The 17,597-nt window shown below is 45.2% G+C and overlaps 1 protein-coding gene across 1 annotated transcript in view; it reads left to right on the top strand.

Annotated features, from left to right (window-relative positions):
- Positions 1-2,648: 2,648 nt before the first annotated feature.
- Positions 2,649-17,597, top strand: part of TIMD4 (T cell immunoglobulin and mucin domain containing 4) — a gene marked incomplete at its 5' end in the record, with an annotated part of 33,551 nt that continues 18,602 nt past the window's right edge. Inside the window, 3 exons of the mRNA XM_084242418.1 lie at positions 2,649-2,706; positions 7,982-8,323; positions 10,458-10,784. Coding sequence (XP_084098544.1) covers positions 2,649-2,706; positions 7,982-8,323; positions 10,458-10,784 — 727 coding nt within the window. The remainder of the gene's footprint in view (positions 2,707-7,981; positions 8,324-10,457; positions 10,785-17,597) is intronic.

Here is a 17,597-nt window from a genome sequence, read left to right as displayed (position 1 = left end):
GTGTAAAACCAGTAGCCAGCATTTATGTCAGTGACCAGATGACTGTCTTTCACATGGACCAAATATACTATCATTGCTTTCTCGCCTGTGCAACATTTTCTGGTTATAATAATTGCTACATTTTTTCTTTCCCTTTTTTAAATTTTTTTTTAAGATTTATTTATTTTTATACAAGAGCTGGGGTATAGGCCAGAGGTGCAGGAGGGTGAGAGGATTCACCAGAGACGGAGCAGGGAGCAGAATAGACAGAATGATCGGCAGAGTCTGCCGAAAGCTTCATAGCGCTGCGCTCAACCGACTGCACCACCAGGGAACGCTCTTTCCCTTTTTAATTCCCTTTTTCTTAATTTCCTAAGTATCCATCAATATTTATCCCAAATGCCCCAACCTATCTGGCAAAGACCTAATATGTTTTCCAAATCCTTAAATACACGAGATAATTATTAATTATACTCACTACCACCACTCCAAACTTAATCGTGTTCTTCTGTTGGCTGATTATTATAGTAACTGATATAAAAAGATGGTCCCCCTTCACCTTTAATAAACTTTCTGATTATTTACATCTTGTTCCTTTTATGTGAATGTGGGATGCCCTTGTGATGTACCTTTTGACCAATAGATTGCTATGGAAAGAATATTAAGTGACACCTAAGGCTGGGTCATACATAACCTTTGCAGGCTCTTCCTGCAAGAATCTGGGGGCTGTTGGAATGCTTGTTTTGAGGAAGCCAGATACTATGTAACAAAGCCACCTGCTTCAAGACTGCCTTACTGTAAGGAGCCCAGGATACTATGTGGAGAGAGTTCTGTCCAGCCCCTAGCTGTTCTAGTCTTTTTATCAAATTGTTAGACATGGGGGGAAGAAAAGGTATCTTGGAGGTTGTCTTTGTAGCTTTTTCAGGTTGAAGACTTTCCCAAAAGTCAGGTGATCCTTGGTTGTTTATTATCTTTAAAGTGATACACTAGAAACTAATTAGGAAGTCTTGCAAGGCTGCTATTCATGCCCTGGTGACCTTATTGAAGAGGGCTAGGTATTGTTGGGGACACGCAAATACCAATATTTCTAAGCATTTTATTAGGCCCATTCAGTTGCCCGTGCATTAAATCCCCATTTCATGGGTAAATGATCCCATGGTTCAGTGGGCGTTCAGTGGGAAGATGTCTCTGAATCTCTTTCGTTCCTTCTCCCTATTTTCTATCTTCTCCAAGTTCAGAGTCTCACTCAATATTTGTATTTCCACTACTCCATTTAATGTGAGCAATGTTGAATGCTCGGTGTTGGTCTGACTAGTTACAGTCAAATAGATTTTTTTTTTTTAAAATCTGGAACATTTGTGCATCCTTATGGAACATTTCCTCTCTGGGGCTTGTATGCTTGTTTTTTATGGCTGCATTACCCTAAGGGTCCCAGCTTAAAGGAACATTTAGTAATTTAGAGTGTGGATTTGGGGATCAGTCCTTGGACTCAAGAACAATCTTCACATGGATAACCTAGCCTTAGAGGTTATTTAGTATCATTTCCACCACATTCTGTTGATCAAAAAACAAGCTATAAGGCCAGCTTGGATTCAAGGCTTGGGCTTGAGTGCTGTTTTTACAACTTTGAAGTTGTGAATGTCACTTAACTCTCTTAAGGCTTATAAGGCTTTCCATTTCCTCATCTGTGAAATAGGAGTAATAATATCATCTAGTTCTTACTTTACATCAGTCTCACTTATCTGAGTGCCTGGCATATAATTTAGTATTCAGTGACTAATGAACATGGTATATACGTTTAGTTTAGAAAACATATCTCATTGGTAAGCATTGATTTAGTCTCCTCTAATATGTTCTATGGCCACATCACTGAATCTGGAACATCCAGAAGGGTCATAAATATTCTCTGGTTCAAGCTCTGTGACCATGTTCATGAATTCTGTTTTGTGTTCTTCCCATATAGAGGTTCACTAGCAAGTGATGGAATCCTGTGCAGACCTTGGCCTTGTTACCTGAGCCCATCTTGTGACCATCACATTATGGCTCCTCTAGGAAGCCCTACAGACTCTAGTGGTGTTTTTGGCTTGTGAGATGGTTGACTCTTCCCTTCTGTCCATTATTAGTCAGGGGGACTAAGAGTCTGGGTTGAGGGAGAACCCAGAGTGCAGAGTTAAATTTCACTCTATCCTTCCTTTGGCCCCCATGAGGAATCCACAATGGGGCATGAGGGGGAGTGTTAATTTTATTATATTACAAGTTTCCCAATAGCCAGAAGGACCATAGTTTTTGTACGACTTATGCATGCATGCACGCACGGGCACACACACACATAGATCTGCATGAACCTGCATACACAGACGCACATGGGCACGCCTGTGCACAGGCACACCGTGGATGCTCATGTACATGTAGGAAACCCCCCTGTGCCCTGCAAGGGAGTTCTTGTTTGCCTATCTCTTCACCCCACACACTTGTACACACACCCGGTGGCTCAGCACATTTTCTCATGTATCCCAGATAGAGGGAGGTCACTCAGGAGGGGGGAAAGGGAAGATTAGGAGGCAAAAAGAGATATGAAACTTGAAGGTCCTGCCCTGTCAGCATTAACTGAGGTATAAGAAATGGACTTTGAATAGAGAAACAGACTCCGGGCTCTGCTAACAGTCAAAATGTCTAAAGGGCCCCTCATCCTCTGGCTGGTGATTGAGCTTGGGCGGCTTTATCTGAGTAAGTTTTTGGAAACCCCCTAGCATTGTCCGTGGAGCCAGGCCTTGTCCCGGAGCTCCCTATCTGTTGGTTCCCAGGAAAGCAGAAGCTCATTTCATTCCTGCATACCCCAGATTTTCTTGGGAGGGTCTCTCCCTTTCCTTCTGACACAGGGTTTTATCCTGAGACTCTTTGGGGAGCTTTAGGGTGGGGGTAACATGTTTTCATGTCAGAAATGGCAGCTGCAAGAAGAAGAGAGACAGAAAGAAGTCAAATAAAGCAGGAGGACAGATGTCCTCTGCAGGGTGTTCAGCAGTTAGTCGGGGCATACGCTTCAGTAAGAATGCTTATTATAGTTCTGTTCTCTTTCTTTTTAGTTTTTGTTGCTTTTTGCTTTGCTGGGGCTAAGGCTTCAAGGTACGGTTTCTTCTCTGCGTGCTGTTCCAGGTTTTGGATGATGCAGATGTACACACTGGGTCTGTGCTTTGGCACTTTGCAGCCCAGCGCAGTACAGCAAGATGTTCTGGGCTTGTTTGGGTCACTGATGTTGATGTTGGAGACACATCTAAATTGCCCTCTCTCATCCATATATGAAATGAGGGGTCTGGATAAGACTGGCTTTAGCAATCCAGGCTTCTGGGATTAGGCAATGTCTGTTCTGGCTGCCCGTTTATTTACACATGAATCTTTCAAATGTGCTACAAGAGAAAGCAGCTTTATTTCAAAGAAAAAAAAAATACTCCCTCGCCCTTACAGCCTCTGTCATGTGTTTCCTGCCTTTCTCCCCCTCTAGCTCTGTGCAGCCTTTGGTCCCTATCTGAGACAGTCTTTCCTTACCATCCACAGCCTCTGTGCGGTGTGTCCAGCTCTGCGCCCCTGTCCTTCCTGCATACTCCTTCTGAGCACCTGTCCCGCAGAGATGGCGGGCTTAGCTGCCCTTTTGGGCACTAGGGCACAGTCAACAGAATGAAAGTCATTCCTGTCACTTTCTTTGTCAGTGTCATTCCCTCATCTTCATTTGGCCCCAGGAATTTGAGGTGTGTGTGTGTATGCGCGTGTGTGTGTTGGGAGGAGGGGTTGTTATGCTGAAAGCTGCCAGGATCTACACCCATGTTTCCCGCTGCTGGGTGGACACTGCATGAGTTCTCCCAACCCTGCTTGAAGCAGGCAGTGCTTGGAGAACTGTTTGTTTTTCATGCATGCCTTTTGTATCTTTTTTTAATAGTCCAAAAGTTCATTTTTGTTTAATTTAGTTCATCTGTTTGCTTTCTCTGCTTACCACATATGAGTGAAATCATATTTATTTCACTAAACATAACAACCCCATCCATGTTGCTCCAAAAGACAGGGTTTCATCTTTTTAAAAGCTGAGTAGTATTCCAGTGTGTAGGTTTATATATATCTTCTTTATCTCTTTGTCAATTGATGGGCACGTAGGTTGTTTCTAGTTCTTGGCTATTGTAAACAGTGCTGCAATAAACATGTGGATATATACACATATCTTCTAGTTAGTGGTTTTGTGGGATGAGTAGATCATATGGTAGTTCTATTTTTTATTTTTTTGAGGAAACTCCATACTGCTTTCCTTTCCATATTTACATCTCCACCCACAGAGCACAAATCTTCCCTTCTGTTCACATCCTCTCCATCACTGTTTTCTTGTCTTTTTTTTTAAAGATTTATTTATTTATGCATATTTATTTTGGGTGGCCAAAGGTGTGGGGGTTGAGAGGATTCACCAGAGATAGAGCGGGGAACAGAACAGGCAGACTGACCGAAACACACTGCTGAGGGAAGCAGCGGGCGAATCAGGAGAGGTCTGCCGCGCCATGTGAGTAGCTCCCTGGCTGGCCTGGGATCGAACTCTTGCTGCAGTGGCTGGGAATTGCATCATGGGTTGTGTCTTAACCCCTTGCGCCACCAGGGAGGCCCTATATTTTCTTGTCTTTTGGATATCAGTCATAATCACTGGTGTGAGGTAGGAGGTATCTCACTGTGATTTTGACTTGCATTTCTCTCCTGATAACAGAGGAGGAACATTTTTTTCATGTGCCTTTTCTCAAATGATCAATTTAGAGTAAAGCAGAGATGCTGAGCACACTCTTCCCTCTGCAGGTGGTGAGACTGTAGCCCAGGTGGGAGGGGGCCCTAGGCTGCCCTCCCCACCCTGGGTAATTCTGGAAAAAGGAATTGATTTGACACCAATGATTCCTTGGTTCCAGATACTTCTGCTGTTGGGAGGGGCCATTTCTTGCCCTATTTCTAAATGCTGGTGTCTGGCTCACTGGTACTAATCTTTATGAAGTTCCTCTGACATTTGATGGTTCATCTCATGTGAACCTTCGAACTCTTTCTGAGGCTAGTATTATCTATATCCCCTTTGCTTTATGATAATGAGGTCATGATTATTGGGGCTTTCCTACAGGAACTCAGAATCAGTAACTGACAGAATGAGCCTGGCAGTGAAAGGCCAATGGTTGTTTTTCTGCCACCCCAAATTGCCCACATCCCTTTTTGTAGCTTTCATTTTTAATCTGATGAATATACTTGGTGATGAAACTAAAGGACTACAAAGTGAAAATCTCTTTGACAACCAGCCTCAGCTCCAGCCCCTCCTTGGATGACGCAGGTGATAGACCCACGAGGTGGGATGATGCCCCATGGACACCAGTTCATGCATTTACCCTTGCATGTCTGTGCCCACAAAGAAAGTGGAAGTGTTATTTACTTTATAAAATGTTTTTTTAATTAATTTGCCCATTTCATGTATTAAAAAGGCTTGGTGTTTCCATGCCAGTAGATCCACCTGATTCTGTTATTTTTCTCTTTATGGTTCCTTGGGATGAGTATACCCATTTCCTTTTGCACATGCACTTTCCCAAGTAGATCACAACATGAGTTTGCACAGCTAGGGCACAGCCATGTTGCATGTTAACAGAAATTGCACCCCACATGTGGCTGTGTCAATTTGTACCCCATTCACCTTCAGTCAGCTAAATCAGCTCCTAGGTCCTTGGGTGGCCAGCCCTGATGTCTTCCAAATTCTACTTTTTTGCTATTCTGCTAGGCGAAATGGACTGGCCGCTTCTATTTCCTCATCTGAATTGCTGATTTTGTCTCTTGGCAGTTTTTCTCTCAGGTCTTCTCTTATGGAGTAGTTGGAAGCCTCCTTATCGACTACAATACCGGGGAAAACAAACTGTGGAAATAACCATCATTTCTCTAGCAGAAATAATTCTTGCACAGCTTTTTTTTTCAGTTTTTAATTTTTTTTTACTTTTTGCATTATTGTTCATTTGTAAACAATATTTGCTTTCCCCACCCCCTCAGGTGTAGTCCCCACAGAGTTTCCTTCACCAATGCACCTGCGCATCATCACCTCAGTCCCCTGTGCTCCTCCCTCCCTCCCTCTGATCCCTCTCTTGCACATCTTTTTAAAAACTAAATTACCAGATATTCATAGAAGCAAGCTCCCTCTTCAGAAGTTATGGGTTTTAGGTCCATGTGTTCTGTATGGCTAACACAGCTGAGGGGAATAACAGTGAACTGATATGTTTTTATTGAAGTAACAAGGGGTTGTAACATTATGTAGCTTTCAAGGCTACAACCTTCTACATCAGTGGGGAATGTCTTATTTTTTCCCAGTTTTGATGGTGAGCAAAATGGACTTCCATGGCATTTATTTAGTCTGTGAAACACTTCTGCCGAGACACAGGGAGGACACTGAGTTCAGGGATGGTTGCCGGTTATGGGGAATGGGCTTGATCACCAATGCCAGCTGTGAAAATCCCAGGAAGTCCACGCTGGCCTTCCTATAGGGCTTATGCTCAAGGTCTTCAGGAGGTTATGGGACATTCCCACACCTGCGTCAGGAGGAAGGGGCCGCCGCTGCCCGTGCCTTAGAAACTGACTCACTGGGCCCACAGAACTGGAGAATGAATCATCTCCTGGGGAGCTTCCTTGGAGGAGGCAATGGGCAGGGACCCTGGTCCCCAGGAGGGAGGAGGATGTGGTCCTCATGACCCGGAGCCGCTGCCTGCTGAGTGCTCTCACTTCTATCCCCCTTTTTGGTTTGCTTTTTTGGTTTAGAACAATTGCTCATATTCAATGAAACAACAGTCTTTATATTTGCAGAGTGGAAATGTTTCCCATTTTCTAGAGGTGGGTAGAATCTTAGAAGGGTTTTGCCAGGACGCGCAAACCCTGGGTGCTTGGCCAACATCAGAATGACCTGGAGAACTTGGTTAGGTGCCTTTCCTGGGCCTTGGAGGTTGACTCAGGGAAGAACAACTGTTTTTTAATTGTATTTCTTAAAATTGAGTTGATGTTGGTTTACCGCACTATATATGATTTAGGGGTACAGGTTCACACTTCTTCAGAAGTGTGTCACCAAACCATGCCCACCATCAAAGCCCCTGCAGTCCTCCATCTCCATCCATGGAGCTTCCCCCCACCCTTTGATCTCTCCCTCCTACCTCCCTCCCCTTGCAGCCTCAGTGCTGCAGTCAAATGTCTAGGGTCTGTTTGGTTTAGTTTTGTCTGTTCCTTTGCTTTTCTTCTTTATATTCCACAGAGGAGTGAGGTCATATTTGTATTTGTCTTTCTCCTTATAACTTATGCTAGCAACATCTCAGGGTTGGGCAATTAAATATGTATTTGGAACAAACTCCCAGGTCAGCTGGGGAGCAGCCGGAGATGGGACCCTCAGGTGCTCCCTTTCAGAAATGGTGATCCTTCCAGCTCACACAGCTCACCTGGTAAATCTAACCCCCAACACATTTGTACACCACTGCTTGCATTCTAGATAATTCCTGCAGTCCCTTTCAGTTATAACGTTTAAAAAAAAGATCACAAACTGGTCCAATTCACATTATCTAACACCAAGCAAAGAATTCAGAGCACTGCATTATGCTTTCCAGCGCTGAGAGGAGAAAAAGACAATGGGATAGAATTCAGCAACCTGTCTTCCTGCCTCAGACTCACTGGTTGAAGTCCAAGGGTGGCTGGTTTGAGGATTTCATGTTGATGGCCTGTGATCTCTGTCATTGAGAGGCAGTGGACAGGGTGCTATGTCTGGACTCTCAACAGGAGTCAGTGGTTAAAGGCTCAGGACTCATCACTGGAGACTTAACTGCATGTTGAGTTAGGAACTCAACAACAGTCAAGGGCACATCAGAAACTAAGCTCTAGAACTCTCTCCATCTTCCAGAAGCATCCATCTGCTCCTCATGTGGCATATTGGGGGACTCAGTGCCACCCCTCATCCTTCTCTCATCTTTTCTTATCTTTCCTGCAGCTCCAGTTGTGTCGGAGACAGTGGTGAGGGCATACTGGGGGCAGACGGTGACTTTGCCCTGCACGTACCCATCCTGGTCCCAGAGCAGAAACAGCATGTGCTGGGGCAGAGGCCAGTGCCCCAAATCCAAATGCAACGAGGAGCTTATCCACACCGATGGGGCATCAGTGGTCTCCAAGAAGTCATCTAAATATGCGCTTTGGGGGAATATCCGGACAGGCAGTTTGTCCTTGACCATCACGGACGTCAGTGCCAGTGATAGTGGCGTGTACTGTTGTCGCATCGAGGTGCCAGGATGGTTCAATGATGTGAAGAACAACATTCACCTGCAGCTATTGGGAGGTGAGCCACCCGGAGCCTATGTCTGTGGAAGGGGAGATCGGGCTCCAAGGTGAGGGACTGAGTGGGCAGCCAAGCTGTGAGTGGGTGGATTCAGTCTGAAATGGGATCCTGTGATTGGAGGAGCAAATGCATGCGGGGGCCAAGAAAGTCACAGACAGGAGTGGTCAGAGGGTGGGGGTAGAGGTTATGAAGGGAGCAGGGACCCACAGGATCCATCCGAAGGGTCGGGTTGCTTCTTACCTAGGGGACTGTCATCTTGCAGAAATTTGCAACCAGTGTTTTCCGAGTTCCCAAGTTTTATATGAACAATACTGAATTTTGCATGTTGGCAGAGACCAGAATTTTAAAAAAATACTGCGTGACAATCATACAATAACATCTGCCTGCAGGTTAGCTTCAGTTTGCTGCCCAAAGGGTGCCATATCTGAAAGAGGGGAAGGGATGTGGTATTTGGAGACAGGGTAGTGCTCAGCATTCTTTCCTTCTGCTGTGTTCATTTGTTTTGGGTGACCTTTGGAATATGAAGGCGCATCTAAAGATCTGAACTGCAGGAGGGTGGCCTCTGGCTACATGATGCTGACAGCCACCTCCCCTGCTCATCAAGAATATGGAGCCTCTCAAAGTGCCTCCTAGTCTTCCGTGCCAGGGGTGGAGGGCTCTCGAGTGTGTGCCTATCCGATCGGCATCTTGTAAGACAGGGTCTGGTCTCCATATGTTTAATAGTCTTCTCAGATGGTGGAGACACACAAAGATTCTCCAACAGCTGCGACTGATGTTCCTAATGAGAGAACTTTTATGCTCGTTAGTATGTTTTTCTCTCCACAACTTTGAGAGGGAAGTTCTCAAATTCTGATTTTGCAGAAGAGGAAAATGAGGTCTGTTAAAGTTAAATGATGCCCATCCAAGGCTTCTCTTCAAGCCTGGTGTAACCAGCTATAATTTCCCGGTATACTTGTTGCCCTCAATATGCAATGGGGTCATTTCTAAGTTCACTCACAACTAATGGTGTCTTTCTGGTCCATTAGAGTTAATGGAAACTTGGCATATTTAGGAGACGGTGGTATCTATAGGATCACGGTGGATAATGAACCCAAGTTCAAGTGTTTGGGGGTGAATTGTGTTGAATGAACCAGTCTTGAATATCTGAAAGAGATTACATTCTCACCCTCGGTTGCATGCTTTGGCTCACTTTTTATTTTTCAGATTTTAGTTTTATTTTATTGTAGAAAAAACACTTGATGTGAGCTCTGCCCTCTCAACAAATTTTCAGGTGGTCCAATATACTATTGTTATTATGGCTAGAAATTTGTACAACTGTTCTCTAGAGTTTATTTGTCCTGCTTGACTGAGGTTTTATGTTTGGGCTCACATTTGAGGCAATTGCTCATTTGTTCACTGACAATGCATTTGGAACACCTACTATGTGCCTGATGTAGTAATAGGTGTTAGAGCTGCAGCCTCAAATAGCACAAATGCCACATTTCCCCTCCTGCAGCTCACAGTCCAGTGGGGAAGCACACTAGGCAATAATCATCAAATAAGTATATCGCCATGAAACATCGTCAGTGCGGTGATGGTCAAGTATGAGAGCACATAACCAGAGGCCTAACTGTCATTGCAGAATATTGAGGACCTCCTCAATGAAGGTCCTTTTAGCTGAGACAGGACGGCTCAGTAGGAGTCACCAAATGAAGAGAGACTAGGGAACAGCAGGCCCTGACTCAGCCAGCAGATCTCTCGTATGTTCCAAGAGCTCAAGAAAGGCCAGTGGGATGGGACAAAGCGAGCACAGCACAGGGGAGACAGGAAATGGGAAGGGAGATGGGGGCAGGTCAGGAGGGGCCTTGCAGGCCAAAGATAGGGCTTGAGTTCTCTAGCTTAAGCTAAAGGAGGGCCCAGTAAAAAGTTTGGAGTTGGGGACTGATATAATTAGATTTTAAAAGATCACTCTAGCTAATGTGTGGAGGACAGATTGGAAAGGCCAGGAGGAGAAGCAAGAGATTTGATTTCCATGGGTGCTCAGTGGCCAGGTAGGGAGCAGAAGGGGGAGCAATGGTCAGACCTCACTCTACCCATGTTCTGCACCTTTCCTCCATCTCCACGTGGAACCATCTGTGTCCTCTCTCCTTTGCAGCCCCACCCTCTACCCGCCGCCCAACCACCACCACCGTTAGGGCCACAACTGCCAGGACCACGACTACCAGGACCACCACTACGAGGACCACTATCAGGACCACCCCTGCCGGGACCACCCCTGCTGGGACCCCAGCAGCAACAAGGGCACTTCCAACCATGTTCATCACCACCCCAGACCTCACAACTCAGGTCCCTCTTCAGACAACCACAGCTGCCCTGACAGCAGCCACCATGTGCCCTTCCACAGCACCAAGTGCCCCCCCGAGGGAGACCTCAGCTCTTCTGCCCACCCAGCCTTCCCCCGAAGGACCCATGCTCACTAGAGGTACATGAAGCTGTTGTCACCCTTTCCCTTCTGCAGGTCAGATGTGTCTCAGGCAGCCCCTGGGAACAGGGTTCTCCTCCTGTGTGGGAAAGCCCAGGACTTGTGTGTGTGTGTGTGTGTGTGTGTGTGTGTGTGTGTGTGTGGTTTCACTACACTGTTCCTTCTCTTTGTTTCATGTTTCCTTAATTTTGGTTATTTTCTTCCCTTCATGCTTTTGAAAGGTCAGTGTGTTTTGTTCTTCAGTTGGCCTCCAGGGAGTCCTATAGATGCTATGGATGAGCCAGGGAGTAGAGTGCGGGTCTCCCTAGTCAGACCCTGGTTTCATCCTGCAGGGGTAAGTCTCTGGTTGAGGAAGGGCCTCTGGAAGCCTTAAAATCATCCTTGATGGCGATCTGGTTTGAGTCTTTATCCTTTTATTCTATCTGCTTCTTTCTTTCTTTCTTTCTTTCTTTCTTTCTTTCTTTCTTTCTTTCTTTCTTTCTTTCTTTCTTTCTTTCTTTCTTTCTTTCTTTCTTTCTTTCTTTTCTGTCTTTCTTTCTTTTTTAGATTTCTTTTTATTTATTTTTGTGTAGAATAACTGGGGTCTAGGCCAGAGGCATGGGGGGTGGTGGTGAAAGGATTCATCAGAGACAAAGTGGGGAGCAGAACAGGCAGGATTGACTGAAATACTCTGATAGGGGGAGCAGTGGGTGAGACATGAGAGGTCTGCTGCGCCATGTGGGTAGCTCCCTGGCTGGGGATTGAACTCAGGCCACGGTGGTGATAGTGCTGAGACTTAACCCATAGGCCACCAGGGAGGCCCCTGCTTTTTTTCTTGACCCTGTATCTTGTTCCTCTACTGGGTCACAGCTCCAGTACTTGTGAAACTTATCAGAATTGCCACACTTTCAACCTCTGAGGCTGAGGTGAGAACAAGTATATTGAGAGCACTTGAAGGTCCTCTTGGGCATTTTGACTGCCTCAGGAAGGGTGGCTAATTTAAATATCTTTATAATACTGGCTAAAGAATCCCATTATATTCTGATTTGTCACCTGAAGACCATGAACATTAAACCAAATGATTTTTGTATATATTTTTAAGTTCCTTGGTTCTTAAAATAATCATCTTAAAATAGAACATTTGCAGTTTTTTTTCCTTGATCCTAAAAATAACTTGTAAACCTTGAAAACCTGAACTTTATAGAAAATCACAGACAGCTATAAAATGGTGCCAAACCCCCCACTCAGCATGAACCCTTCTGTTCTAACTTGTATTATCAACTCTAACATGGTGCTAAAATTAGCAAACTTGTTTCTCTTTCAGAATCAGGCATTTTCTATCTTCCCCCCCAGCCCCAGACTAGCACCCATGTGGCTTCTGGAAACACTACCTCACACATATCTGAACGTGTGTGAGCAAAGCTCACTCTTTGTCTTTCCTCACTCCCAGGATAGAGGAGAATCAGCTGTTGCTGAATCAGCAAGTAGAGATGACTTTGGATCCTGAATGCCAGGAAGCCCCCAGTGACAAATTCATGACATTTGTGGCTTATTCTTGTCTGAGACAGACAGAGACAGAGAGAGGCCTGAGACAGAGACAGAGATAGAGAGAGTGGTGCACAGGGCTTTAATTCATCTGCTAGACTCTCCATGGTGGCTCTGTCTCAGGCGAGGATACTTGTCTACACTGGAGCCAGGCAGTGCTGCACTGTCCTTTGCTAATTCCAAGTAATGGTTCTTCTTTGTTGAAGCTGCCAAGGTGTATACTTACTTGACTCAAATACTTTTTGCAGTGGGAGGAAGAATTCTTGCAGTCATGTGTCTTTTCATCCAGCCAGTGCTCCTTCCCTAGGCACTCACTACCATCCAGAAGCAAAGAATACCCTAAAGTAAGACCCAATCCACACCCCCGGGGGTGCTAAAGCTTAATTGCCCCCACACCGCTTTTTGCAGGGGGTCTCTGGCCTTAGTAATTTCCAAGTCCTTTGGAGGGTTGTATGAGTCTGTACATGTGAAGACCATGGGTGAGTAACTGGCACCTTAGCAAGCACTTAGTGGTAGCTGAGACCTTCGCAGGCATTGCAAATGGGCAGAGGAAGACAGGCCTCTATGGAAGAAGTCAGTCCATGCTTGTGAGTCCAACATATAGGTAGTGACTTAGGAGGTTCACTGTGCTCCAATGTCACACTTCCTGGGTATAAATCCCTCAGCTCAGCTGTTGTGTGACTTTGGCAAAGTTGCTCAATCTTTCTGGGCCTCATTAGTAAGAAGAGAAGCATAATAACTCTCCTGTGGCTCTTTCTGAGGAGTAAATGAGAGAATTCATTAATATCCCTGGTATTGGCAGGTGGACTGAGGGGTACCCCGAGGCCCCCAAACTTGCACACTCTAAAAGGGTTCTGCCAGCCTCCAAATAAACACAAAGCATACTCTTAGTGTGAAAGATTGTGAATGATCATGCATAAAGAGGTAAGAAGAGAATGGATATACGTTCCCAAAGAAACACCCCAAATTACCCATCTCCCTTGTGGGTAAATGCCCAGCTAAACAGGGTTGGCCCAAAGCAGGGCTGATAAGGCCTGAAAGCCTGCCACAAGTCTAAGGTAGCTTCTGGTGGGGACCCACACGACAGGGTCAGAAGGGGTCAGACAAGTCTGGGATGAAAGGAGCAAAATCAAAGTACAAATCAAAGTAATGGCTGATTATAAGTGAAACTATCTGGTATTTTTCTTTTTCTTTCTGGCTTATTTCACTGAGCATGATCCCTTCCAGCTCCATCCATGTTGCTGTGAATAGCGTGAGTTTATCTTTTTTGATTGCTGAGTAATATTCCATTGTATATATGTACCACATCTTGATCCAGTCATCTATTTTTGGGCATTTGGGTTGTTTCCATAGCTTAGCTATTGTAAACAGTGCTGCTATAAACACAGGATTGCAGGTGTCCTTTTGAATTAATGTTTTTGTGTCCTTTCACCTAGGAGTGAAATTGCTGGGAGGAATGTAGAGTATCCAAATAAAGGATCAGGGAAAGAAAGTTATTATGATAAAGTGAAAATCAAAATCAACAGACAACTCTAAACCAGAAACATTCTGCGGCGGGGGGAGAAGGGAGTAGGATCAAACAGGTGGGAAGAGCACAAGGGACTATGGTGATGGTACACAGGTGACTTGGGGGTAGGAATTTCACAGGGACTATAACTGAGATGAGAAAGCATACACTGTAACAAAAAAATGAAAATTATGTAAAAATATATTAAAATAAATAAAATTATTAAAATAAAAAATAAATATTGCATCTATAAATGAAAAAAATTACTAAATTACTTCGGGGCAAAAAAAAAAAAAGTAATGGCTGCCTTGTCAGCTTCTGCAAATGTCCGTCACCATGTGTCTCTCCCGTGTTCTCCAAGTCCCTGGTGCAAGTCCAAATGCGAAAAGTATGCTCCCCCTTCTTCTCTTGTCTCTGCTCCTGGTGTCTCTCCAAATCTTCTCTAGCTTCCCCTGGCCACTCAGCTCTGTCCCTTATTAGGCAGGGTGGGAAACCTGACACCTCCCCTTTCATGGAGATTTCTGTTACTCTGGTGCACTGGCACAGACTGAATGCTCACTAAAGGATACCTCTTCTGTTTACAGGATAGAAGCCAGCAGAGTGGGCTAGGAAGGCGGGCATTTACCTAAATCTGTTTTCTTTTTTTCTTTTTCTCCCCAGCATCCAGACCTTGGGTCCTCAAGTCAACAAGGAACTCACTGACTTTCCCTGAGACGAGAGGTAGGGGACCGTGTGGTTTTGTCTGGTCGTGGGAACAATCTGTCATCTGTCTGCTTGTTTGGGGGCTCAGCTATTTTGGGTCTGCTATGGTCATGTTCTCTGTCCTGCCACAAGCCTGGATGAAAGTGAAACAAGCGAAACCCTTAGGGCTGACTTCTTCTCTCCTCTGAGAATGCAGTGGGGAGCTCGCCTAAACATTCTTTAAGATAATACTAGTCTATTTCAGCTTACACAAATATTACCCTAAACTATAAAAAAAGAGAAACAAATTCTCTTTGTCTTCAATCCCAGCCCCTCCCTGGAGATAATCACTGCTATTAAATGAAATGATCACTCTAGATCTGTTTCCACTCCCTCCTGGGCTTGTGGGGGTATAGAAACATACATTTGGTGTGGGTGTGCGTGTTCTACAGGCCATCCGCTGTGTTCAGACCTCTGTGTTTTGCTTTATTCACCTAACATTCCTTTTGGGGCCAGTTTCTCCTTCAGTCCATGCAGAGCTGCATGACACTCTTAAGCTGTATTCTAGAACTCTGTTTGAGGGACACTGTGGAGGGGCGGAGCACCCAGGCTGTTGGGCTGTTGTGATGTTTCATTGTTATATATGGTGCTACAGTGATTGTGTGAGTCTTCCTCCCTCCTTTTCTTTCTTTCTTTTTTTTTTTTTAAGATTTATTTATTTAATCTTATTTATTTATTTATTTATACAAGCACGGGGTACAATCAGAAGCGTGGGAGGGTGAGAGAATTCACCAGAGCCAGAGCGGGGAGCAGAGCAGGCAGAAGGACCGAAGTATACTGCTGAGGGGAGCAGTGGGCGGCAGGAGAGGTCTGCGCGCCATGTGGGACCCTCCTCTGGTGGCCGGGGAGCAGCCGGGGATCGAACCGGCGATGCAGAGGCTGCGGGCAGCTTCGCAACCCAGCGCTCAACCGCTGCGCCACCAGGGATGCCCTCTTTCTTTCTTTTTTTTTTTTTTTAAAGATTTATTTATTTATACAAGCACTGGGTATAGTCAGAAGCGTGGGAGGGTGAGAGAATTCACCAGAGCCAGAGTGGGGAACAGAACAGGCAGAATGACGAAATACACTGCTGAGGGGAGTAGCGGGCATGGCAGGAGAGGTCTGTCGCACCATGTGGGACCCTCGCCGGCAGCCGGAGATCGAACCGGTGCTGCAGAGGCTGCGGGCAGCTTCACAGCCCAGTGCTCAACTGCTGCACCACCAGGGGAGGCCCTTTCTTTCATTTTTTTTTAAAGGTTTATTTATACATACAAGTGCTGGGGTACAGGCCAGAGATGCAGGGGATTAGAGGATTCACTAGAGATAGAGCGGGGAACAGAACAGTCAGATCTACTGAAAAACACTGCTGAGGGAGCAGGGGGCGAGACAGGAGAGGTCTGCTGTGCCATGTGTGTTGCTGCCTGGCCAGCAGGGATTGAACTCATGCTGCAGTAGCTGAGGATTGCTTCATAGTGCTGTGCTTAACCCCTTGCGCCACCATGGAGGCCCACCTCCCACCTTTTCTGCACACCTTTACCTACGGGGGAAAGATGCTAGCCTGAAGGAGTTGGTGACCTCTTCCATTTAATAGCTCTTACAAAATTGTGCCAGTTCATCCCCCTCCTCCACAGAGTGTCTCCTCACTACACATGAGATGACCATTTGTTTAATTGTTTTCAACCTGCCATGAAGAAAATAGCATCTTATTCCTCTATTCTGATGAAGAGAGCAGTTGCACATCTCTCTACAAGTTTATTAGCCAGAAAACAACAATCTTCTAGCTCCACAAAGGAGGGCATGTGCCATCACTCACAAAAGCTCAGAAGCTAGAACTGGAGGGGACAGATGAGTGAGTGGAGGGGGGATCGGATTTGAAGGAAGACTATAAATCAGCATGACATGCCAGGGAGATCTAGGAGGGCGAGCACTGGAGTGTACTAACTCATGCCGTGTGGAGACAGGAAGCTGGGCAAGTTGTTGATAATTTGAGGGAAACTCCATATAGAGGTCCAACCATCTTGGTCTATGGGACAGGGAGAAAGTTGGGGGACTGTTTTCTGGCCAAAGAGAAGATAGCAACTAAAAAATGATGGAGGGTGGGCTAGGAATTTTCAAAATCTTTTCATTCATTCCACTTATATCCTGCACCATTTTATACTGAAGGCAAGGGAGTCACCTGGTACTCTATCCTCTTCTGTAATATCTGTGATCATTTTCATTTCACTCCTCCTGGATCCATCCTGGGTGAGAGAAAGCACTGCCTGAAATCCATAGGCTGCTCCATGGAGGAGGAGCATGTTACAACAGAGTCCCCTGTAACATCTACTAACAAAGGAAGCACCAAGGCTTACTGAGCACATATTATGTGCTGGCTCAGTGCCAGACTCTTCTCATGGGCCACTTCATTCAATCCTTTTCAATATACCTTCCTAAGACCATACAGCTCTCTGGTGCTAGATTCAGGAAGCTTTGCTCTGATTCCATGCTTTTAGATATTATTTTATTTTGCTTTACCTTCCGTCTGAAATAAAATATCTTTTCATTTACCATTCACTTCTCCCATTGGTTTTTATAAAGAAACATCCATAGTAAAGAGTATGCCTAACATCTCCTGAGGACTTAACTATGCATTAAGTGCTGAACGAAGGGTTTTGAAAGTATACTCTCTTATTTAAATATCACTGTGACTTCTAGTTGGGTACATATATTTCCACTTTACAAATAAAGAAACAGGGTCAGCAAGTGTGCTACAGAAAATGATACCTACATATCTTTCTTTGTTTTAACGATGCATTACCTCATTTGACTTTCACAAAGTCCTCTCTGATAGACACACTCTGCCCTCATCAAAGGCTTCCTGAAGGTCATGTAGCTCATCTGGTGAACTTTGCACCAGTGTTTCTTCCAAGTCTGTGCAGTTCTGATGCTTCTAGCCCTGTGCGATGCAGTTCCCCAACCTTCCCTCCCTTCTGGAGCCCCGTACTGGGTCAGACTACTATTTCATTCTCTCGTTCATGTGGAAGTGCTCTCATCCCACTTTAGAGGGCTTGCATACCTCCTTT

Source organism: Talpa europaea (genome assembly GCF_964194135.1).
Source record: "Talpa europaea genome assembly, chromosome: 9".
Lineage (NCBI taxonomy): Eukaryota > Metazoa > Chordata > Mammalia > Eulipotyphla > Talpidae > Talpa > Talpa europaea.
The sequence above is the reverse complement of the archived record's forward strand: the minus strand, read 5'-3'. Positions and strand labels throughout refer to the sequence as shown.